At 40.9% G+C, this 26,236-nt stretch overlaps 1 protein-coding gene across 6 annotated transcripts in view; it reads right to left on the bottom strand.

Annotated features, from left to right (window-relative positions):
* LOC139796560 (transmembrane protein 263-like) overlaps nt 1-26,236 on the bottom strand; it is a 249,812-nt gene that overhangs the window by 193,352 nt on the left and 30,224 nt on the right. For 3 of the 6 annotated variants that reach the window (XM_071744752.1, XM_071744754.1, XM_071744753.1), the window contains exons 3-4: nt 25,530-25,602; nt 9,717-9,807 (exon numbers count right to left, since the gene is read on the bottom strand). In XM_071744752.1, the coding sequence (XP_071600853.1) occupies nt 9,717-9,807; nt 25,530-25,541 (103 nt within the window). In that variant the 5' untranslated portion in view covers nt 25,542-25,602. Of the gene's footprint in view, nt 1-9,716; nt 9,808-24,351; nt 24,740-25,529; nt 25,603-26,236 lie in introns of all 6 variants that reach the window. The other 3 variants (XM_071744757.1, XM_071744758.1, XM_071744755.1) reach the window with 2 other exon arrangements.

Below are 26,236 nucleotides of genomic sequence, written 5' to 3'. Positions count from 1 at the left end.
TGACATATTGTAATAACATTGCATTAAATCTTAGGATTTTGTTCTTTGGCTTTTGGAGGGATGAGTGAGAGGTACTGGGCACTCTATACTATCATACTTTCCAGTACTGAATGGATCCAGTGCCTGGCTTAACCAAAGAGGATGACTTCAAATAACTAGCTAGAATTATTTCAATTTTGCATTCAAGAGATACAGGAGCTTTCTAAAGGAAAGCAAACTAATAAAAAAATAAAATCTTGAACACCCCACCACCACCCACAAATCTCTGGAGAAGTCTGGAGAGGAGGAGGGGAAGGAAACAAACAAGTTTTGGACTTCAAACATCTGCATAGGGCAGAACCTTTATTATTTTTATTAGACTTTTACAATAAAAAATAAGTGCCAGAGAGGCAAAAAAAAAAGCAGAAGTTAACCATATTACAAGATTCTTTCTTAGAATCTTAAAGGGATGAACAGGTGTTTTGGTGAATGGCTCATACAGCTAAATGTCAACTGCTCATCTTTTGAACACCTCATTTATTTCAAAGACCAAGTCTCATGTGCTAGACACAAAATGCTTTACAGTTCAAGACTACAGATCTCTTTTTTCTACTGTAAGAAGATTCCAAAACATTCTTTTAACAATCCCTCTTAGAATTCACAGAAATATCCTGGTCAAATTTTTAGCATTTTATAAGAAGAATATAGTGTTTCCTTTTGAGTATGATCAGAAAAAAAATATCCTGATTTTTCATAATACAAGACCCAAAAATATATAGCCAGATAAAATTTTTCCATTATATATATTCTACTGAATATTAAATGCCTTTGGCAAAAACTGAACACAGTAGTATGTCAGTGGTACAGAGAGGGCACAAGAAAGAAGAGAGGAATAAACATAAAATGTAGCCTTAGCTAAGCTCTTTCTGACTGGGCAAGTGTCAGCCAGATAGAAAGAGGACAGATCTCCTATAGTATGTCAAAGAAATATTAAAATAGCTTGAGAATCCTCCACATTAATAAGGAACATGCACTGATATTCACTATGATCAGAAAACAAAATAAAAGGAAGAATTCCAAATACACATACTAGAACAAGACTGTTTTCTATAAAAATTAGTCTAGACTTCTATACAATTTCAAGGTAGATGAAAATTTTCTTTTTCTAGAATACTATCCCAGGGGGCAAGATTACCACAAAATCCCTCACTTTTACAGCTCATTATTAAGCTCATAAACTGCTTTGAAAAGAAACCTGCTCTTCAGGATAGGACTGTTTTAGTGATCCAAAATGATCAGTCCAGGAGAAGCCAGATTGGTGCAATCATACTGGTAATCAAAGTAGTGGCTCAAATTGTTCATGAAAAGCTGAAATCAAGTCAGGCATCCAGGTCGAGACTACAGATGTTTATGAAATGTTAACTGGGTGTTTCACTCAGTTCTGAGGCAGAATTAGCAGCCTCATGTACTGACCTTATGATTTAATGGCCTGCTATAATGCTCTGATAGTTTAGCAGTTCGTGGCATCATCACTGTTAACACACTTAGAGACAGATCCAGTTTCACTCCTGCCCTGGAATTACTGCATTTCTCATTTTTATTTTATATGTCAGACTGGAGCTATAAGTGAGACTTGCCTGTCTCTTTTTTCAGTCCATTAGAAACAAATAAGAATCACTTCCTTTTTCACCACTACAGTGGTTAAACCAGTCATCTGGATCCATTCAGTACTAGAACAGGACTACAAGTCCAAAAAATTTACTGAAAAATAATTGACTGAATGTCTACGTTAGTAACTTTGCCTCTCAAAAATGAAAAATACATTGTGAAAGAATATACTCCTGCATTCTTAATTTTGTGTCTCTAATTAGTACACAACAGTGAAAAATGTCTGCTGCTTCAGCCAGGTAATAAGGTACATTGCTTTTCCTGATGAAACAGATTTTCTGTCACTCCTGCAGTTCAAAACTCTATTGCTAGAATCAAACACACTCACTAGCAATTGATAAAGATGCAGCTTCTGACAGAGGCTTCCCACTGGCCCTTCACCCTGAAATATCTTTATATTTGGATGATGCACATCCCTTATTCTTACTGTGCAAAGGCAAATGGTAAAACTATTGTTGCCCCATTTTCTGTGCAAACACCCTCAGGGAAAACCAGATGGTTATTGACTCACCTCACAATGTTATTGTATTAACAAGATCCACTGATAAGAGGTTTCCCACACTTAAGTTATAAGAACCTTTCTTCTGGAATCTGCCAGGCACTTGGAGGCTATTAATGCTGCCACTAAGAGCATCTGTTGTGTGCACATACAAGACTCAGGAACAGAATGATTTGCAGGGCATGAAGTAGGCTAAAGAAAAGGGATGCTGAGCTGTCAAAGTAAGACCTCATTATATCATATGAAAATACTGAAGATGAAAGAACAGGGCAGAGGAAGAAGTGGAATAAATAACAATTTAAACAGCTTTCAGGCTGTTTCTAGGAGACCACGTAACACAGCTGCTGAGTGGAACATGGTTGTTGTCAGTGGCAGGCATATGGCTGCAGTAACACAGAAAAGTTGGGGGAGGAGGTGTGAAAAAAGGAAGAAAGGGACACACACAGACACTGAATATTACTCCCATTTCAGTTTGGTGATTTCCCCCTGATAACAAAATTAAATAAAGCATGAGGAAGCCACTCGAGAATTTAAATAAACAGAAGCAGTACTAGAACTCAGACAGATGTGAATGTTTTAGAATTCTACCAGAAATACTAAGGTAGATTTATGCAGAAGATTGAGCTGATGCTCCAGGTCATCCCTTTTTGCAGAAAAAAAGAAGTGTTTGGGCCAACAGAAGAGGATGGCTGCACAGAATCTGTGCCTTATAAAGAGACAGACAACACTGAAACGTTGCTCTTCAGCCTTGGGCCATTCACAGAAGAAGCTCAAGAAATGTCTTTACAGTTGAGAGAACACACCAGGTACAGAAAATCCCAGCTCTAAAGGACAGACAGTCTCATTTCTAATTTCTTTCTCTGCTTTTTAAGAAACTTGCCTTTCTATTTGAAGTTATCTGACAAGTCAAATTACCTTTTTGAGGACAGAAAGAAAAAAAGGAAAAGGAAAAAAAAAGCCTGACGAGTTATGTATATGGCAAAGTCTTGTATTATTTCTACATTATAATCACATTTTCTATTTCAATTTTCAAGCATCTTCTACCTCTAAAAGCTGAATAAGTTAGCTTGCTTTTACAGCATCTTATTTATTAATAACAATAGTAATTTCCCTTTCATATACAAAGAATACTATGGTTAATCTTGTCTCTAGTGCCACAGAGGGAGTCAATAGCAGAGCTTGAAACAGATTATTATTATATTACCAGTTCCCAGTCTTTTTCTTTAGTTATGAAGACCACAGAACTGCAGAGGTGAATCCAGGCTGAGAACATTCCACAGGGACAACTGGAGAAAAGAAATGCAAAAAACCAAAAAGAAATACAAACAAACAAAAAGAAATGCAAACAAACAAACAAAAAAAAAAACAGATCACTTAAAGAGCTCCTCTGTAGCAGGATTTGTGAGGATGTTGGACCTCACAAGGTGGCAAATAAAAGAGAGTGATGTGACCTGGGAAAGCAGAGGAGGGCTTAGCAAATAACCCAGTTTTTCACTGCCAGCTTCTCAAAATTTGTTGAAATTAGTCTGGGAGCAGACACAAGTATTCGTGTAACAGATGTGCCACAGGCATTTGAGTTACTTTATACCAGAAATAACAATAGTTTTCAGAGAAGAACTTCACACTGAAAGGAAACAGAGTTGCTATTACCTGCACAATTTTTTTTTCTTATGGGCAGTAAGGAAATCAACATACTAAACATTACTTGCAACAGGGGAATATAAACCATGCTGCAGCTCAAGTCTGCAACGTTTAAATCTTGGTATGGCATTTACTGCAGCAAACATTTGGCCCAACACTATAGCTTTGTCTCTGATGGAGACTGTTTAAAGGAAAGAATTCTTTAAGCAAACTAATTAGAAAAGTATCCAGATCAAAACTGGATCTGTTTATAAGAATGTACTTTTTCAAAATTAGACACCTATATCATGGACTTGAACTCCTCTCAGATGAGATACTTAAAGAGCCATTTTCATTTGGCATCTACTAGCTTCAAGAATCTTGCAAGAGAATTATCCCAGTATGAAGTTAAAAGTCTAATTAATTCCAGAAATTTCAAATGAAATGAAGTACCTCAGTTGAAACTCAAACATACTTTTTTTTTTTTTTAAGCTACATCTGTATAGGTAATACATCTTGGTGATATACTTGTATCCAAAGACAAACCTGAACCCACACAAACTCCCAGATATTTTGGATCAGAGAATCCCAGACTGTGGATAAGGGGTCTTAAAGCTTCCCATAGAAGTATGCAGTATACTTTTATCTTGAACAAGATATAAACCAGTAGAAAAGGCTCTATGGCTCCATGGAGACAGATTAGAAGGCTCACACAGGATACTATATTCTAAATTGGTGCAAATCATCTGATTTACAATAACTATCAGTGTGTGCTTTTCACCCACAGCAAGTGTAAAACAATTTGAATTAAGAACACCACAGTTATTTGGAAACTAAATTTTCCAAGATTTTTTCTATACTGCCAAGCTGCTAAAACCCATTGCTTTTAATAAAGCTTTACTCTACAAGGCCCAATCTGTCTGCAACAAAGAAGGTGTCTCTCTGCTAGGTCTGAAAACTGCAGAAGAGGTAGCAGATGGTTCAGACAAAAGACTCATGCTCAGTGCCACAGTGGTCATAGCATGTTGGCTGATAAAATGTTAATGCTTAGTATTTGAAGACCAAGGAAAAATAGAACTGGTTTCTAAATTCCCAAAAGAAGCTACTGCTGTTAATTAATGATACTAATTTCAATCAGACTGCACCACCTTGCACTAAGCATTAATACCAAGTACTAGCTAGCAATGTAGGGCCAAAAGAAACTGCAACCATACCCCAGTATCTACCAAGGATGTGTTCCCAAAATGTGTAACATTGATGAGTTAGACTGATAAAGCTACTTTTCCCATAGGAATCAGTGTTATAAGTTGGGAATATGTGCAGGAACTTCATAAAAAAAGACTTCTAAACTCACAGAGGTAGAAGAGGTAGAGCATCACAGAATGGCTGAAGCTGGGAGGGATCTCTGGAGATCACCTGGTCCAACTCCCCTGCTCAAGCAGGGTCACATCCAGACAACTTTTTAATACATCCAAGGTGGGAGATTCCACAACCCCTCTGAGCAGCCCATGTCAGTGCTTGGTCACACTCACAGTGAAAAAGTGTTTCCTTATGTCCAGTTGTGTTTCAGTCTGCATCCACTGTCACCTGCCCTTTCACTGGGCATGACTGAAAAGTAAAGAAGTTTCCACCCTCTTTCCACCCTCCCTTCAGGTATTTGTATATGCTGAAAAGTCCCCCTTTGATTCTTCTCCAGGCTGAACAGTTCCAGCTCTTTCAGCCTTTCCTCGTAGAAGAGGTGCTCTGACCCTTTAGCTGTCTTTGTAGCCAAAAACCTCTTTCCAGTATGTCCATGTCTCATGCCATGGAGCCCAGAATTACACACCCAGGTGTGGTGGCCTCACCAGTGCTGGGCAGGGATCAGCTCCCTCAATTTACTGGCAAGAGGATGGAAAAGCAGGAATAAGGTCAGGGTCACTGATTCATCAAATAGAAGAGGAGATCAAGATCCAAGCTGTCCAGCAAAGGAGATGCTGCTGTTTCATAACTAATCGTGTTACAGAAGATTTAATCACCATCATATTTCACTGCCATCGCTTTCCTTGGGTAATTTAACAGAAAAACACTGAAAGGTGAGGCAATTATCACAATTAAGAGTGCACTGTTCTAAATTCTCAGCAACAAGAACTCTGAAACAGTGGATAAAGCAGCAACAGATATGGCAAGGTGTTGCTGTACTGGGGGAACTGAATCTAGAGGTGTCACTACAATCAGACTGCCAGCTAATAGCAAACATTTGGGATCCCATAAAATCCCCCTGAAATGCTCAAACGTGTGGGAACACAAACCTTGATAAGAGGAAAGTTGTTCCTATCACTTAAAGCAGATTCCCACCTCTCAGAGCCCCCTGTGCACTGCCAAGCATCCTGAGCAGCACTCCCCATGCTGATCACCACCGCTCCCCTTCAATCGCCCTTTTTAACTGAGGGGGTGGAAAAAAAAAAATAAGATGTTAAGCTCGAAGAGAAAAGAAAGATGAAAGCGCTTGAAAAAATAAAAATGTGCTCAGATGGATCACGAAGTCGAGAGGTGAGGGATCACCAGGGGATAAACAGCCGGCCTGAGGCAGAAAGTGTGGCAGCTTTGCTCCTAATGCCAGAAAGTCGCTTATAGGGAAGAAGTTAATAGGTTTAAACACTTTCCCCCGTTCCCTGCGATGTGTGCAAGCCCCGTGTGAGGCGTGTCTTGAGACGGAGCCCTGAGGGGACCGGACCGGGCTGGGCCCGGCGCCATCTCCGGGCCTGCAGCGCCCCCCCGCGGACAACACCTCCCGCCGGGCTGGGCACCGGCACCCACCGATACCGGCACCGGCACCCATCACCGGCACCACCTGCACCCACCGATACCGGCACTGGCACTCACCGATACCGGCACTGGCACCCACCGATACCGGCACTGGCACCCACCGATACCGGCACTGGCACCCACCGATACCGGCACTGGCACTCACCGATACCGGCATTGGCACCCACCGATACCGGCACTGGCACCCACCGGCACCACCGATACCAGCACCACCTGCACCCACCGGCACCCACCGATACTGGCAGTGGCACCCACCGGCACCGGCGCCACCACCAGCACCCACCGATACCGGCACCCACCGATATCGATACCGATACCGGCACCAACCGGCACCGGCGCCCACCGATACCGGCACCACCACTGATACTGGCACCGGCACCCACCGGCACCACCGATACCGGCACCCACCAGTACTGACAGCACCGGCACCCACTGATACAGCACCCACCAGCACCAGCACCCACTAGCACCACTGATACCGGCACCCGCCGATAAGCGGCACCGGCAGCAGCCCAGCTGTACCACGGAATAAAAAGCCTTTCTGACACGTAGTGCCACTTAGAGCATCCTACCCCAGCTGTACTTTTTACTCATTTACTCTCGATTTCTTTAAATAAAAAATTTCACTTTGACAGGAGGTAAAACAAAGGGATTCAGGTTACACACAGATACCTTGGTTAACTTTGGGGATTTCCTGGTTAATCCTGGTTAATCTTTTCTCGAGTACTGACAGGCTGCCACACTACACCCAACACCAACACCTCTTGTCCCACACTGCTCATTACCCACACCTATTACAGGTGTGGTGTAATAGGTGTAATTATAGGTGAATAGTCACCTGCCCACTTCAGTTATTCACAGGGTGGACTTGGAAAACTGTCCCTTTATTTGCAGAAGTCCACACTGCAGCACTGTTCAGAACCATGACAGACCCTGAAGGGTAAAACTTGATTTTACTGCAATATTTATACAGCACAGTGCTTCTACCTCCCCTCCTTTCTGGTTCAAGGTAAAAAAATGAAGTCACTATGATGCAATCTGGTGAAATAATGGATTGTGGTAGAAAGATGCAGGCTCAGGAGAGCTTTCCATCCCTTCTGTGCTCATTACCAGGAGCAGACATGACCTCCACCTCCTGAGTGCCAGGAAACATGAGTGCAGCAGTGACAACAGCAGCAGAAGAGCATCAAGAAGAAGACAGTACTTAATGACATTTAATGGTAAAGCAACTGCAGATATCTACTTCTTTCATGGGGTATTTGTAATAATTCATGCAGCTACCCTATCTTCATAGTAATTCTGGTTGGTCTGTATTGGTAAACAGCAGCTTCTAAGGAAGACTCCTGTTGCTACACCTCCACTAACACAGAGCCAGCTGTAAATTCAGGATAATCCTGATGGCTCTCTCAAGAGCCATTTTTCCACCCCTTCTCCCAAGCAGGCTCTAGTTTCCATTCTGCTCTCAATCCTCCTCCTATTTTGCTATTCCTAACATCAGTGTAAGGGTAAAAACTACATGCTGAGCTGAGATTTAAAAGAACCCACAATATCTACTGTACCACTGCTTACCCACATCAGCTCAACTCTTACAGTTCTTATTCCTTACACCAGCAAAATGAGCACAAACTTCTCCTAGGCCACCCAATAGAAGTGAAATATTAATACTGACATTTTTCATCATCATGCAAACCAAACAGGGTTGCAAACAGAAGCAAATACTTCCAATTACAAAAACCAGGTTTGCAAAAATACTTAACTGCATTAAAAAAACCCACCCCCCCCCCCCCCCCCCAAAAAAAAAACAACCCACCACCAAACCAATAAATAAATAAGTAAATAAAACCCTTCTGATTACACAATTCAAAGCCAAAGTCCAAAATCTAAGACTATTCCTGATCAACTGATGAGACAAAATGATCTCCTATGTTTTACATTCCAGCACATGATGTCTAGGTTAGGAAAAAAAAATTTAAAATCAGTATTGTATCCTCTATGTGTATCTATAGTAATCAAAACACCTTCCACATTTATTTCCTTCTGGTTTTTTAGGAGTTGCAAAAAGAAATGTGCCTTTCACTTACTTTTATATACTCTAATTGCCAACACAGCATATATGAAAACAGAGCAAGAAAATACAGCTTAATGAGAAAACTGTAACAGAACACTCAACAAAAAAGGGTGGAACCACCTGCTTGGTTCATATCTTCTTTAAGAAAATCTGACAGTATAAATGCTGCATCAGCACCTTATTCTCTTAAAAGAACAATATAAAACACATTTATGTTTCCCAGACACATGTCATGGTATTTTAACAGTCAGTTGCTAATAAGAATCTCAGTGCTCTCCTGGGCTGTTTAAGTTGTCCACAATGATTATGAGTGAATGTGTTTTAAAAGTCACTGAACTGGATACAAAGCTCAAAACATGTAATTTGTGGCAGTGTTAGCAGCTTCTATTCAAAAGAAAGCAACACCTATTTTGTTGCATTTATACACCTGCAACATCCACACAGTGGGAAAAATCTGTTCCCCCTATAAAGCCAGGGTATGTCATTGCAAACAAGGTTTTTAATTAAAATTGGCATTTTTGAGCCTCCTACTGACTGTGTCTCACTGCTTCCTCCTCAGATGGCTAGAGCTGGCTTCTGAGAGAGATGGTGGGAAGAAACAAAATCACTAGAATACCCAACTTTGACAAGACTCTGCTGGGGACAATTTCAATAGCAGGATGCTGCAGAGAGGGGTAAAGAGAGAACAGATGAATACTGAGGAAGTCTTCCCTAATGAAGGCTCAAAACATCACAAACAAGACAGTAGAGGAGGCAATTTAATCCTAAGCCTACAGACAGGAGGACAATGTTCTCCTCATCACGGAGAACAATTTTATTCAGAATCCATATTGTTAAAGAGAATGCAGAACAATGTCTGCACCTCAGTGGGTGCAGGTTCCTTTGAATGCAAAAATAGGCTGAGGTGCTGGCTAGACCTCTGGCTGGGAGGTTGGCTCAGCTGCCAACAAAAGCTTTATCCTTTTCAAAAGCAGGCAGAAATAAGTTCAAGTCAAATAGACAGATAAATAAGACTGCCTTGGCCAGAATATTTCCCCCAATTTAATGCAGAGTTTATGCTGGCTGCTAGTACTGTACCTTCAGGAGGCTCTTCCTGCAGATGGGGAGGCAGTTCTTCACTTGGTATCTCAGTTTCATCTTCCACCATCTGTGTTTCCAAGGTAGGTCCCTGCAGAACAGCAACAGGAGGTAAATTGGAGAAAGTTCTGATAGGAAGCACAGAAATAATGACAAGATTAGATAACACACCAGATAGTAAGGACACAAGGAGATCACTTTAGCTGGTGAAAAAGAAAACTTCTGGGAGATTTGTTTGCAGTGAATTTACTTAGAGGAAGGGGAGGGGAGAAAAAAAAGGGACAAAAAAGAGGACCCTTCAAGCTAGCAAGCAAAGTTAAAAGGGTCTGAGTAAAGTAAAAACCAGAAACTGAACAGTGAAGCACAATTTTTAAATTACTGTTTCTAAAACACACAATGAAATAATAAGTTCAAGTCCCCGTTTACCAAGGATGGCAGCAGATTCACCATCAGCTGGAAGAGTAAGGAAAAAAAAACCAAAAAACCAGTCTTCTGTCTGTCTTACCAAGACTAGGTTCTGAAATGTTTGTGGCCTGTTCAACAGAGAAGGAGACCAATCTGTGTTATACCAGAACTCCCATGCCTCACTTCTCAAAGGAAGACAAAGCAAACTTCTTTGGAATCCTTCTACCCATCTGGGTCCACTGATGATGTAGTTTTCCCCTCCATGCTCCTACACATGCATTTGTGCCTGCTTGTGTAATATGTTAAATTAATAATTTTTGAAAAACTACCAGTTTGCCCTCCAAAGTTCTCAATTTCCACTTTCTAGACTTCAGGATCCTGTAAGAGCCTGCAGTGCTGCTGATGGATGTGAGCAGAGTTGTCAGATTTGTAGACTGAGGATTCACTTGCATTTAGGGCTACTGAGCTCACTTTGCAGGTACAGTATTTGCCTGACTTGTGGAGACATAAAAGTGAAGTGCTTTTCAGTTTCAAACTATCAAAGAGAAAATACAACACACACACCCCCTCACCCTCACCCCCACCCCCAGCTATGGAGTTCCATTTAAAAAACAACTCAGAACAAAACATACAAACCACCAGAACAAACAAAAAAAATAATAACCAACCAACCAACATCCAACAAACTAACCAATTCTCTTCTTTTAGAATGCTGGTATAGTCAACAGGGAAAACAGAAACTTAGTCTTGGTGTTGGGTTTTTTTTTCCCTTATGCATGAACTCTGATCACTTGCAACACATCTCTCCAGTATGGTGATGACCATTGACAAACCTACCCTAAAATTAACATTTATCTTAGCTGAAGGTCAACCTGAGCTCTAAGAAATATGAACAAATCAAGCTGTGAGGGAAATGGAGCCCACTGGAGACCACTATGAAGCCCACAGCTGAAACGCTGCCATCGGGCACTTCCCCCAGCTCAAAACTTTGTCCTGGTTTGGGTGGACCAGGACAGAAAAACCCTGCCTGGGACTTCACCATTAAACCTACCCAATTTTTTTCTTCCAACCTTAAAGTCTATTTCCCTTATTCCATCCTTCATCTTCCCCTGGGGTGAATAACAGAGTATCAGTCATCTCATTACTGTCTAAAACTCTGACACACTTGGACACTTTTGTATGCATTTCCTGTATTTTTTTTTTTTTAGAATCTTCTCAAAAAAAAAAAAAACCACTGAAAAAACTGATCTACATGGGGTTTTTTATTTCAAAATACAATGTTAAAAACTGAAAACAGCATAGACTGAAGCACAGCATGTAAAGGAGATACAAACTTAACTTTTACAGGAACTGTCTTGCAAGAAACCTTAAATCCTGAGATCTCCTATTTCCCAAAATGTTTCCTATAGAATAACCCACATTCTTATTTCACTGATGCCTCATCACTATATATAAATAGATATATATATATATATATAATCACCTACCACACAGGGAGCCTCTAAGCATTTGTAAACATCTGTGCATCAGAACTTAACCACTGAGACCAGTGAATAAGTGTGCAGAGTGTTGATGTTGAATTTCACTAAGAAATTAAAATGTAAAACAGACAACAGTAAATGAGATCCTAGGTTCTCATATCCATATCTAGAAGTAATACTTAGGGCTCTAGCACTGACAGATGTCATTAATAAGATTACAAAGATTCTTTACAATGTCATTTTATCTTACAGTAGCAAGTCCTTTGCTTTTTTAGTTGTATATGCAGAGTTTTTCTCCAGGTCTGCTGCCAGCTTGCTAATTCCCACCTGAGAGATCTGCAGTTCTGGCAGCACAGTAACCTCCAGTAATCAAAAATGCCAGGAAATTATCTTCTAGGAAGATTCATAACTAAGTCATAGTTGTTGGTTTCAACCTATGAGCACTATTTTCAGATTTAGTGCAAATTTATACATCCTGTATTAAACCAAGATCTAAGTTGACCATAAGTTAACTCAAAGAAGCAACACCCATCATTCCAAACTGAAGCTGTGGATGGGCCAGTTCCAAGTTAGCTCACTCTGTCCCATCCAACATTTCCAAGGAACTACAAGGAAGCTCAAAAAAAAAATGCTGTGATAAATCCATATCAGAAAGGAAGGAGGTCCCTGGTTCAGTGAGGGGCATTTTCCTTAGGTACTGTGTTATCTTCATGACAACGAAACTAAGAGCTGCAATTATCACAACATTTATATTAACAAATGCTCTCAGCATGGTCAGCCATTAAAATAGCCTATTTCAGTCTCAGCAGAGTATTAAGTATTCAAAAAGTATTTGAAAATAGTTCAGAAGCAATCCCAGCACCACACAACCATTTTTCACATAAGTCAAATACCAACATGAGGCTGTGACTGCAAATGCCCAAACAGGTTAAGTCAACACTGGAAATGTTTTTTTAAAGTCCCTACAGACCATCTTGCAGCAAAAACAACAATCTACCCTGCACCACTACTTTTGGGCCTTTTAGATTCTATTTTTCTATTTTAAATTCTATTATTTATATTAACTACAGTACATGATCTTAAACTGAAGCAGAGTCTGATACTGACTGTTTGCTGAGTCAGAATTAGGCTAAAAGCAAACAAAAAATAAAGCCCCCAAACAAATCACAATGTGGGAAAGTAGAATCAAAGATAAAAAAACCCATCCTGTTAAAAAATTATTGCTGAAATTGCATTAGTTTAGGGCAAATACCTCCAAGTTTCCTTCAGTTTATGACTATTACCAGGAAGACTGCTGTTCCCAGCCAAGGAGAAGCATCTATCTTACAATGCTATTCCTTCTTGCCATTGCTACTCAACCCCAAGCAACATGGTATTTAAAATAAAATAAAATAAAATAAAATCACCACCAAACCACATAAGCAAAGCCAAAAGAAAATTCACAACATGAATACTCTTCTCCATTATACTGGATTTTATTAGTAATTACTTCCTCGTTGCAAAACAGAATCTGGAGGAATTAATGCTAAGCTCACAGTCACAACTTCAGCAGCAGTTCAGTGTCTCAATTCTGAGACTGCTATTTGAAAATTACTCTAAAATCTGCAGCTTGAGCTCCTACTTTCCCTGTGCACTTTCAAGTAAATACAGCATATATTTTCTGACTCAGATTTTCATATTTCCATTCTTGCTCCTGAACATTTTACTCCAGATTTTCCATTCTGACATTCATCTTACATTTTACTCCAGATTTTCCATTCTGACATTCATCTTGCATTTTACTCCAGATTTTCCATTCTGACATTCATCTTTACATTTAATTCCATGCTGGACTTGAGCCTAGAATCTCACTTCTTTCCCATTCAAATCACAGCAAATCACATCTGTGATTTCTGTCAGAAGCTTTCAGAGCACAGCTCCAAAAAACTTTTATTCAGCACCAGCTACTTCTCAACTGATACCTACAAAGGACAAATGCACCCCTAAAGAATTACAAGACTTGGCAGGCCTGGGGGGAGAAACATGCAAAATAATCCCAAATAAGATGAGAGTTTGTTAGGTGCTTTGGGAAACTACAAGGATTTTTTAAAACTATCTTGGCCTGGTCTTAACTTGTGCCAGGGGAGGTTTAGGTTGGACATGAGAAAGAATTTCTTGCTGGAGAGGGTGATCAGCCATTGGAATGGGCTGCCCAGGGAAGGGGTGGATTCTCCATCCCTGGAGATATTTCAAAAGAGCCTGGATGTGGCACTCAGTGCCATGGGCTGGGAACAGCAGCGGGAGTGGATCAAGGGTTGGACTTGATGATCTCTGAGGTCCCTTCCAACCCAGCCAGTTCTATGATTCTATAAAATGATTGACTACTCTTGCATTATGTTTAAAGAAATCTTATTGCATGTCCAGAAGACTAAAACCCACATTCTCCTCCACATTTGTATACTTTGCTCCTTCCTAAACCACAAAACCCACAGCTCTTCTCATTGCAGGATCTCTACCTCCAAACAGGTGAGAGAGGACACTGTGAGCTGGCTGACTGCAAGCAGAGGCCAAAGGGCTTCTCAGATCCAGTAATAATGAAATGTAAACTGACCTTGCCCCCTGCCTTCCTACAATGACATCATTAACATCATTAATTTGGGATCTTTCCTCTAGCCAATCACTGTTAGGAAATTTCTCAGAGCTTATCTTTGATATTTCATGTTGAATCAACTTAAATTATTTCATCTTCCATATTTGAATGTTCCTCGTGGCTCACAATGTCCTCTCCATCTGTACAGTTACATTAAGCCTCAATGCCTACAGGGGAAAAAAAACCAAACCAAAACTTTGTTTAAAAAGTAACAGGATTTTAAACAAGCAGACACTACCTTAGGGAGTTCAACACGATCAACCTCTTCCAGGGAGCTGAGGCTTTCCAGATACTTAACTTCAGCAGAAGTTAAACTACCCAACAATATCCTTATACACTGTTGCTTAGATAACCATGCTCAGACAGTGGAAAACTATCAAAAAAAAAAAAAAAACCAAAAAAAAACCAGTTTAAAACTATCATTATACCTTTGTTAGACAATTATCTGTTGCAGCAATGAACTTTCAGCATGCTGGGGAACTAAGCCTTCAATTTAAAGTTTTCTCAATGTAATAGGAACGTTCCTCTGAAGCTGCCATCACTATTGATTGCACACCCACACCTCAGGGGTTTTCAAAGTCAAATAGATTTTTCCTGCAGGGGTAAAAAAAATTGATCTGCAACCATAAACTTTTTTTTCCTCCCCGCTTTCCTATAGATTTAAGAAAGCCTCTTGATGGATGCTTTGCTTTTAATTTTGCAAAACAAGGTTTACTCCTAATGAGAGCTTCTGTGCCAGGTTTCAGCCCAAGTGGAATTTGAGTTGCTGTTATAAATCCCCTAGAACACTAAAGGAAAGTACAGAAATAGAAATGCTGAGGATGACAGGAGTGTAAAATTATAGCACTTTGTGCAAAGTACACTGTAAGAAAGAACTTGAAATGGGAAACATTGCTTGGATTATTTGCTGCTCTTTGCATTTGGACAAGTACATTAGGGAGGCTACACTTTTAACAACAATTTATTTTGTCTTGACAAGAGGGCTGGAGGAGAGAGGCAAGAGCAAATTTTAATGTTGCAAATTGCAAATCAAGACTGAGTTCTATATTTCTCAGCAGAAGAGTCAAATCCTATTTCTAGAGCAATAAAACAACTTTGTAACATGAGTAATCCTAATTAATGCTTACTTGGCATAAGTCATTTTTAACAGCATTAATGACACCACTACAACCTAGTGGCAGCAAACAGTCTGGTTTACACTTTTTATATTCATACTTTTTGTGGGGCAGATAACACCACTTAGACATCAAAAAGGCAACACAGTCTGCTAATTCAACTAATTATTGGACTGAATTTTGTCTTGATTGACCATTTTTTTTTCCATCTGAATTTTACCTACTAAATCAATGTTAGCACAGAAAGCAGGAAGCAAGATGCTATTTTAATAATAATAATAATAAAAAAAACAAACAAAAAAAGGGAGCAAACAAAAAAAGGGAGCAAACAAAAAAAGGGAGCAAACAAAAAAAGGGAGCAAACAAAAAAAGGGAGCAAACAAAAAAAGGGAGCAAACAAAAAAAGGGAGCAAACAAAAAAAGGGAGCAAACAAAAAAAGGGAGCAAACAAAAAAAGGGAGCAAACAAAAAAAGGGAGCAAACAAAAAAAGGGAGCAAACAAAAAAAGGGAGCAAACAAAAAAAGGGAGCAAACAAAAAAAGGGAAGCAAACAAAAAAAGGGAAGCAAACAAAAAAAGGGAGCAAACAAAAAAAGGGAGCAAACAAAAAAAGGGAGCAAACAAAAAAGGGAGCAAACAAAAAAGGGAGCAAACAAAAAAGGGAGCAAACAAAAAAAGGAAATAAAAAAAAAGGAAGCAAACAAAAAAGGAAGCAAACAAAAAAGGAAGCAAACAAAAAAGGAAGCAAACAAAAAAGGAAGCAAACAAAAAAGGAAGCAAACAAAAAAGGAAGCAAACAAAAAAGGAAGCAAACAAAAAAGGAAGCAAACAAAAAAAAGGAAGCAAACAAAAAAAAGGAGCAAACAAAAAAAAGGAGCAAACAAAAAAAGGAAGCAAACAAAAAAGGAAGCAAACAAAAAAGGAAGCAAACAAAAAAGGGAGCAAACAAAAAAAGGAAGCAAACAAAAAAAGGGAGCAAACAAAAAAGGAAGCAAACAAAAAAGGAAGCAAACAAAACCAACCAAACAAAAAAACCCAACACAATAAAACAGTCAAACAAACAAAAAAACCCCACAAACAAACCACACTTCATTTCATCCTGTACTGAACTGGCCCCAAGAGAACACTCAACACTGAGCAGGTCAGGCAGTGTAATTACCAACAGGATTCCATGCAGCAGGCTAAAATCTGGAAAGTTACCCTTGAAGAAGCTGCATAACTTACTGTCAATTCTACTTTAGTTGCCATCTCCATGAGGAAAGTTATGTCTTCTCCAGAACACTGTTTATATCCAGAAACTGTGCTGAACTGCATTTGTTTGGGAAAAAAAAATTCACAGGAACTTCGAATGTCACTGCACAGCATAACTCAAACAATCCTTAAAAATGAGCAATCCTTAAAAGCAGGTACCAGGAAAAAAACAGCCATTAGAGGAACACCCCCCAGCCTCTGCACCAGAGGAGTGGGACACAGAATAATGCACAACCAAAGCACCTCCCTGCATCACAGCAAAACAAGCTGAAAGCAATTAAGTAATTACTAATCACTCAGAAATATCAATTAACTCATCTGGGTAAGTGACCATTCCTTGATTTAGGTAAGGCTGGTTGGAAGAAGCCTTCCTACATCCTGACATTCACTGTTTGTCAAAGAATTCAGAGAAAAAAAAACTCAGACAGCTGAGCTGGAGAAGCAAAAGCAAGCAATAAAAAGACTTAATGACTCACAGGTGTATTGCACTTTCTACCTAACTAAAATTAGTAAATGTAGTATAAATGTATTTTCTCCAGCATGGTGCTTGGCAAGTGTATTTAATGATGAATTTCAGTTTTACTCAGACTAAAGAAAAGAGATAATTCACACTACATAAAGAACATCTTCCATTTTCCTAATGAGATGTGGGAGCACCACTCTAGAAAGCTGCAAACAGCATGAGAAATTTGTCTGAAATAAAACCAAGAAATTCTCTGCTTAATAATATCAGCCTGTGTGACAGAGGTTATTAAGATTTTCTTAATCATGATGAAGTTTTTAAAAGTAGTGCCCTTCCCATCATCCTCTCTAGGGTCATAATTCCAAACAAATAAATCCAAACAACACTCACAGAAGGATGCATGAAGTGGTATCCTAGAGGAGTGGTTTCATATGGCCTGTTTGAACTACCCAACTTCCATGTATTTATTTCCTTAAAGGTGTTTAATGAGTCAAAATTTAGCTAATTTTTCAAGAGCTCTTACAGCTCAAACACAGGAATGTCTATCATAAAACTTGTGCTTAAAGTACATAACTGTGTAACCCAGCTTGCAAATCACATTGGAATTATTTGAAACACAAGTCATTTCATCAAAACCTTAAAATTTTTTAAATTAGACAAAAAGAAAGAAAAAAAAAAAAAGCTTCAAATCCATTTGAAGCTTAAAGGTTGATCCAAAAAGCACCAAAAGTAATTTTAAACACCAGAAATGGAGGTTAAAAATATTTTATTCAATCCAGAACTTATTCCTGATTCTTATTTCACTAGGAATTTCAGAATTGTTTGTCTGCAAAACATAAAACACTTCTGAATTAGCTGGGAGATTGTAATATGATGTATTTATCACACAAATGCCTAAGTAAATATTTTGTTCCTAACAACTGAGCTCTGAACACAGATCACAGCTCTTTTAGATCAGTCTTTTTGTTGCTTCATGCATTTATTGTTGAAGTGTTTTAAAGGAGAAACATTTCCAATAAAAGGTGTCCTTGCTCTACAGAACAAACACTTCATCTTCTGGTCCTACCAAGCTCTCCAGCTTCACACACAGCCTGCATGCCTTAAACTTCTCAGCAATAATGCCCCTTTTATTTCAGACTTCATAGATAACTCATTTTCTTCCAAACTTAGTGCAAGAATTAAGACCACAACTTCAAGATTCCAACCAGTTACTTCATTCAGCAACTTCACAGCCGCAACTGTTGATCAGTATGAACACAAGCAAAAAAACTGAAAAATTTAAATTAATTGTGTCAGCAATAGCTTCTGGTAATGGCTGCCTTTTAGTTTTGAGGATCTACAAAGTGTAAAGGCTCTGTCCCCCAAAATAATTTTTTAGATTCAAAGAAATCCAAAGAATTGCATTAGACCTTAGGCAGCTCTGCAGAAATGTTAAGATTTGTTATCACAAGCACCTGTGGCTTGCACTAGTGGCAAACAAACAGCATTTCTTTATTTCTCTACTACTGTTCTCATCAACACAAACCTGTTCCTTGCCCAGAACTTTCAAGGCACTTAACCTCTTCCCATCTCTCAGAAATTCAGCCGAAACACTGGGAAAGAAAAAACACCTGAAAGTTTGTAAGGTAGTTTGCTGATAATGATAACCAGGTGTGACCAATCATGGTCACAAATGGCTGCATGCCAGGGAAAAAAGAAAAAAAAAAAGGAAAAAAAGAAAAAAAAGAAAAGAAAAAAGAAAAAAAAAAAAAGGAAAAAAAAGAAAAAAAAAGAAAAAAAGAAAAAAGAAAAAAAAAAAAAAAAAAAAAAAAAAAGAGAGAAAAAAAAGAGGCCAAGAGAAAGAAAAAAAGGAAAAAAGGAAAAAAGGAAAAAAGGAAAAAAGGAAAAAAGGAAAAAAGGAAAAAAGGAAAAAAGGAAAAAAGGAAAAAAGGAAAAAAGGAAAAAAGGAAAAAAGGAAAAAAGGAAAAAAGGAAAAAAGGAAAAAAGGAAAAAAGGAAAAAAGGAAAAAAGGAAAAAAGGAAAAAAGGAAAAAAAAAGGAAAAAAAAAGGAAAAAAAAAGGAAAAAAAAAGGAAAAAAAAAGGAAAAAAAAAGGAAAAAAAAGGAAAAAAAGGAAAAAAAGGAAAAAAAGGAAAAAAAGGAAAAAAAGGAAAAAAAGGAAAAAAAGGAAAAAAAGGAAAAAAAGGAAAAAAAAGGAAAAAAAGGAAAAAAAGGGAAAAAAGGGAAAAAAGGAAAAAAAGGAAAAAAAGGAAAAAAAGGAAAAAAAAGGAAAAAAAGGAAAAAAAAGGAAAAAAATTTAAAAAAGGAAAAAAAGGAAAAAAAAATTACTATATACTCCATAAAAAGCATTTTTATCCTTTATTTTTTTAAGATGTTCCTTTCCCAAGTACTTTACATTTCAACTGTCAAGAGCCCTGCTAAACAGGAATAAAGAGATGTGGAAAAAAGATTTACACACATTTCAATTTTAGACAGGACAATCTCTGACAACCTTCAGGAACTGATCTGCCTCTAAGTACAAGCAAGAGAAATATTTACTCAGGCTTTCCTTAACTTTTGATGCTTCTTTTTCCAAATATCTTGCTTTTATCTGCTATCTAGGATTCATCTGCCAACATCATGTACCACAGGCAGTCAAAAACCAGAACAACTATAGGCAGTAAAGTTCATATTCATTCCCTTAAATATAGCTGTAAAGTTTCTCAAAGGAAAATGTCACATTTCTGACACCTGTCTTATCCCAAAAATCCTAACTTATATGTGAGCACATGCCAAAGCACTACAAGCTCTCATTCTGCTTGGAACATCACTTCAATCCACTGAAAAGGGGAGCAGCCTCTTAACTGAAATCACATTTTTACCTTGCTTTCCCAAACAACTTCAATACAACCTGACACTGGAGGCTTTTCATTCCTCTGTTTTGGATTGAAGTAAGCAGAGTCAGACACAGTCACTGCAGCACTAACCATACCAGGTTCATCATCAGGGACCATCCCAAAGCCCCAGCTCATTCACAGGTTGAAGATAAATCCTAGAATCATAGAATCCTAGGGGTTGGAAGGGACCTCGAAAGATCATCTAGTCCAACCCCCCCTGCCAGAGCAGGGCCCCCTAGAGTACATCCCCTAGGAACGTGTCCAGGTGGGTTTTGAATGTCTCCAGTGAAGGAGACTCCACAACCCCCCTGGGCAGCCTGTTCCAGGGCTCTGTCACCCTTACAGTAAAAAAATTTTTTCTGATATTCAACTTGAACCTCCTATGCTCCAATTTACACCCATTACCCCTTGTCCTATCACTGGTCACCACTGAGAAAAGCCTAACTCCATCTCCCTGACACTCACCCCTTACATATTTGAAAACATTGATGAGGTCACCCCTCAGTCTCCTTTTCTCCAAACTAAAGAGACCCAGCTCCCTCAGCCTTTCCTCATAAGGGAGATGTTCCACTCCCTTAATCATCTCAGTAGCTCTGCGCTGGACTCTTTCAAGCACTTCCCTGTCCTTCTTGAACTGAGGGGCCCAGAACTGGACACAATACTCCAGGTGTGGCCTCACCAATGCAGAATAGAGGGGGAGGAGAACCTCTCTTGACCTACTAACCACACCCTTTCTAATGCACCCCTGGATGCCATTGGCCTTCTTGGCCACAAGGGCAACACTTCCTCTTAAAGCATGAATAGGTTCTGTTCCCAAGGACACAAATTCCCCAGTGCTGCCCAGGACCTGGGAAATCCAGCACTCAGCCACAGAAGGACACTGGGAACATACTGGACAGTAGGTTGCTGAAAATGGGATGAATGGGCAGGGATTTGGTCATCTCCCCACAAATCTCCTTTTCCCTAAGGAATGAAACTCCTCCTCACCTGACAGACCTGTTCCAGGCTCCTAATGCAGCCCGGAGAGCTGCACTTCCTTGCTGCCAAAGGAATACACTCCTGGTGTACTTATTCATCACAGATCTCTCAAATATTCCTACATCTAGGAATGATCCACTTTCAAGCTGACTGCCTCTCATTCCCATCCTGCAGGAAACAGGGTCTTCAACCAGCTTCATATTTTGCATAGCCTGAAAGAGCCCAGAGATGTAAAGGAGATACAAACTTAACTTTTACAGGAACTGTCTTGCAAGAAACCTTAAATCCTGAGATCTCCTATTTCCCAAAATGTTTCCTATAGAATAACCCACACTCTTATTTCACTGATACCTCATCACATTTTTACCTTGCTTTCCCAAACAACTTCAATACAACCTGACACTGGAGGCTTTTCATTCCTCTGTTTTGAAGTAAGCAGAGTCAGACACAGTCACTGCAGCACTAACCATACCAGGTTCATCATCAGGGACCATCCCAAAGCCCCAGCTCATTCACAGGTTGAAGATAAAGCACAAACAGGTTCTGTTCCCAAGGACACAAACTCCCCAGTGCTGCCCAGGACCTGAGAAATCCAGCACTCAGCCACAACAGGACACTGGGAACATACTGGACAGTAGGTTGCTGAAAATGGGATGAATGGGCAGGGATTTGGTCATCTCCCCACAAATCTCCTTTTCCCTAAGGAATGAAACTCCTCCTCACCTGACAGACCTGTTCCAGGCTCCTAATGCAGCCCGGAGAGCTGCACTTCCTTGCTGCCAAAGGAATACACTCCTGGTGTACTTATTCATCACAGATCTCTCAAATATTCCTACATCTAGGAATGATCCACTTTCAAGCTGACTGCCTCTCATTCCCATCCTGCAGGAAACAGGGTCCTCAACCAGCTTCAGATTTTGCATAGCCTGGAAGAGCCCAGAGATACCATCCAGCAAAGGACAGAGACCTTCTTGACTCAAACCTAGCACCTCAGGTTTCAAAGTATGCCTTTGCCATGCTACTTTACTTCATCTACCTTTTTAAACAGGATACTTACATTATTTGAGTTACTTCAAAAATAAAATACATGAAGTTTCAGTTTCCTCAGCAACAATCAGACATGAAGTGGTGAATCCTGAAGGGATCATGTCCACAGCAGAATTCCCCTCATCTTACTTCTCTCCCCTTGTTTTTTTTCCTTTTATAAGTAGGCAGACCATCTTTATGCACACCTGCATTATTTGCATCAACAGCCCTGCCTTCTTAGCAGCCTGTTAACCAGCAACCATGAGAAAGCCTGAGAAATTACTGCTAAAAAATACACAAACTCAGATATATTTCCCAAGACATAGTAATAATTAGGGGAGAAACAGACAAGATTACTTTTCAAGAAGTTTGGTCCTGATGTACTTCCTGCAATCAACAACTTAAACTCATTTGTTCTAATGACACACTGAGCTATTTGTGAGCAGGTCTATAAAACAGATTTTGATCCAGCTCTCACACAACCTCCTCTTTATCCTCCCTCTTAAGGGGCAAAAAACACTATGAGGTATTCCACTTGTTAATTAAAAATTTAATTATCTCCTCCATCTTAAGACTTTAAATTATGCATCTCCAATGATCTTACATAGAGGAAACTGAGGCAACTGCTACAACAAAAGGTGGTACATGTGAAAAGAAACATCCACTGAAAGAAATTATCCACTTGGAGAAAAACTGTGAACCCTTTTATACTGAAAAGCCCTATACTGTGCTTATACCCAATAAATGATTGGTTTTGCTCTACCCCTAAACACATCTTCCTTATGATCTGAACATAACTCCATACACATCTTGCTGTATTTTGTGTGAGACAATCTAAAACAGCCTCAAGCTATTCTCACTCCAGTGGGACAAAAGAGGAAACCAGCAGAAGCAATGGTCTTAGTAAGAATAATCTGTGGTGTGCTCTGCATGCAATAAGACAGAAGCTGAAGAAAATATTTTCACTTTTGGCCTCAGGCTGGATGTACTGTTCAGCCAGCACTCTAAGGTTTTTCTTTTGCAGGATAAATCAACAATTCACCCAGGGCTGTACTGCTGCTTACCAATGACTGCCATATATATATATATATATATATATATAATTTTTTGTTATCCCACACTATTCAAACATGCACTCAGAGAGGAAGAAAACAACTCTTTACTATCGGGTTTTGAACATAAGCAAAAGAAACAAAAAACAATGCATAGAAGGAAACTTTCTTTTTTGATACATTTATTTCAGATACTTGGAAACTGCCCTTTTTCTTTCCTGGGTCAGCTGCAGACACTGCTAGCTGAGGACTGTTAACTGGAGTGATGGATATAGGTCCACTGCCCAACCATCAGCACAAGCTGGGGAACTTCTAGCAGATACTTACTTGACTCAGAGGCTTGGAAGAACCTCAAGCCAAATTTCTCAATCAAGATAGGTACAGACCATAGCTACATACAGGTGCTGCCTCAAAGAGCTTACAATCTAGCTGTTTAATCATTTTTTCTTTTTCTTTCTTTTTTTTTTTTTTTTAATGCTAGACAATTTCAGGAGACAGGGAATGCCTGGTGTGCTTGCATTTCAAACTGATGAACGAGAGGGAACCGTGTCAAAAGTCACACACCTGCAAATTAAAGAGATATGACAGAACATAACGGGGAAAAAACACAACAAGAAGCAGCACTGCTGACTCCCAACCAACACAACTGAAGAGCCAACCTCCCAGATACTTTTATGCTACTTTTATGGCCAGCCCAGCTGAGTGCCCAGGCTGCCCAGGGGGGCTACACAGGGAACTGAGGAGAAAGATGACGGTCACCTCCATGCTCTCAGAAGGGCCTGCGAGATAAGCAGCACTGGTGAGACCCGGAGCTTCTCCCGGTGGCTTCCCCGGCTCCTGGGGAAGCGAAGCCGCTAGCACGACGAGGCCCGAGGGGGAGCGGCCCGAGGGGGAGCGGCCCGAGGGGGAGCGGCCCGAGGGGGAGCGGCCCGAGGGGGAGCGGCCCGAGGGGGAGCGGCCCGAGGGGGAGCGGCCCGAGGGGGAGCGGGCGGCCCGGCCCGGTTTCTCTCCCTCGCCACAAGCCTCTCCCGTCTTATCGCGCTCGCCCTCCCTTCACAGCACCACAGGAAGCGATCCCGGTTTTAATGGGAGAAGAGGGAAAGTCTTTTCCGGGAGCCGTTTCTAAGTAGCGGTACCGCATCCCCCACGAAGTTAGAAGCTTCTGGAAGTTGTACTTCGCTAAGGTAGCCAGCGGCGACCACCTCCCGCCTCCAGTTACTGCCTCGGGCCCGGGGTCATCACACCGGCTCGGCCACTACCCCTCATCCCCCGCCCCAGGCACCGAGAGCCGCCACGGCCCAGCCGACACCCCCCCCCCCCTCCGATAGGAACACGCGCCTCGGTGAGAGCCTCCAGCATCACCTTCATCCCGCGTCTCCCGGAGCACCGCCCGACGGGGATGAAAGGCGGGCGGGCGGGCTGGCGGCCGTCGGCTGCGTCCCCGTCGTCTCCCCCGGCGCTGGGTCTCCGGCTCCTCCTGCCCGATGTAAACACACACCGGCGGGAGGGGGAAGGGTGGGCTGATGGGGGGCAGCGCCATGGCAACCCCGGCCGGAAGAGGAAGCGCGGGGGTCAGGGGCCGCCATCTTGTCGGGGGCTATCGGGGGGGCTCTGCCTCTCCCCGGGGTTCATCCCCGCCGTGGGGACTCCTCCTGCTCCTGCTCCTGCTCCTGCTCCTGCTCCTGCTCCTGCTCCTGCTCCTGCTCCTGCTCCTGGAGGTGTCCCGGGAGCTGGCGGGTGGCGGTCAGTCCTGCTCCGAGAGACAGAGACGAGAAGTTGCAGCTTTGGGCAGTCTTCTCCAAGAAACCCCGGCAGCCGCACTCTTGTATAGACGTTTCCTGATATGTGGTGTTAAAAGTGCTTTACAACGTCAACAAGTTCACCACCGTGAATCCCTGTTGGATACCGCTGGGATACACCTCCTATAAGGAGAGGCTGAGGGAGCTGGGGGTGTTGAGGCTGGAGAAGAGGAGGCTCAGGGGAGACCTCATCACTCTCTACAACTCCCTGAAAGGAGGTTGGAGCCAGGGGGGGTTGGGCTCTTTTCCCAGGCAACTCTCAGCAAGACAAGAGGGCACAAGAGGTCTCAAGTTGTGCCAGGGGAGGTTTAGGTTGGACATTAGAAAGAATTTCTTTCTGGAGAGGGTGATCAGCCATTGGAATGGGCTGCCCAGGGAAGTGGTGGATTCTCCATCCCTGGAGATATTTCAAAAGAGCCTGGATGTGGCACTCAGTGCCATGGGCTGGGAACTGCAGCGGGAGTGGATCAAGGGTTGGACTTGATGATCTCTGAGGTCCCTTCCAACCCAGCCCATTCTATGATTCTATGAGATTCTAAAACCTCTACACTGACGGAGCTTTCCCTTAGATGGATTTTAACATACAGATTATTAACGATCATTGTAAAGAATTCAGTTGGACTGAAGCATTAAAATAGAGATAATTGATACCAAATGAGACTGCTGTGAGGCTCTATTTCACCATCCCATACTATCTGCCATCATAAAGCAGAATCACCCTCCCTTTTTACCCCTGTTTACCCCCATGCTCATTTCAGCCCTGGATTCCTCTGTCTTGCCCTGTGTGACATTTGAACAGGCTTCACACTGCCTGCTTTTTAAAAAAAAATGTGGCATAAAATAAATGCAAGTACTTGTGTGATACAAGACAGGAAATGAACACAGAGTAATAACTGATTGTAACAGCCAGTTCCAATATGGTGGCAGTAGTTGGCTCAGGTGCCAAAGAGTAGAAATGAAATTATTTCCACACAATGGAGCTGCAGATCAGTAAACAACTGTAGCATTTACAACTCCTCCACACCTCTCTGTTCCAAGTTAAAAAATTCTCCCTTACCCTGAGAAAATAAATTGGCCACTGGCCTTACCAAGCGTCCCACTAACACCCAGCAAACAAATTAGCTACAACTTTTAATAATCTTTCCTCATGCTTTGTCTTGGTGAAGTACTCATGTGCTGAGATAACTACCCTGGATTTGTATATTTTATAAGCTTACATAGCTGTCAGTAGAGCAGCATTTGAATCTCCCTTTCCTAACATCACCCTTACAACACGTAACAACCATTCATAACATTCTCTCTGAGAATGAAGTTCTGATTTCTGAAGGCATAAAAGTGACTAAACCAATGCATAACTACAGCAGTCACTTGCCTGAACACTACCAGACACTGGAATCTGAAAGAGGTAGCAAATTGATCTCTGAGGTCCCTTCCAACCCAGCCAATTC

Source organism: Heliangelus exortis, chromosome 5 (assembly GCF_036169615.1).
Source record: "Heliangelus exortis chromosome 5, bHelExo1.hap1, whole genome shotgun sequence".
Classification (NCBI taxonomy): domain Eukaryota; kingdom Metazoa; phylum Chordata; class Aves; order Apodiformes; family Trochilidae; genus Heliangelus; species Heliangelus exortis.
This window is presented reverse-complemented; position numbering and strand designations above follow the sequence as displayed.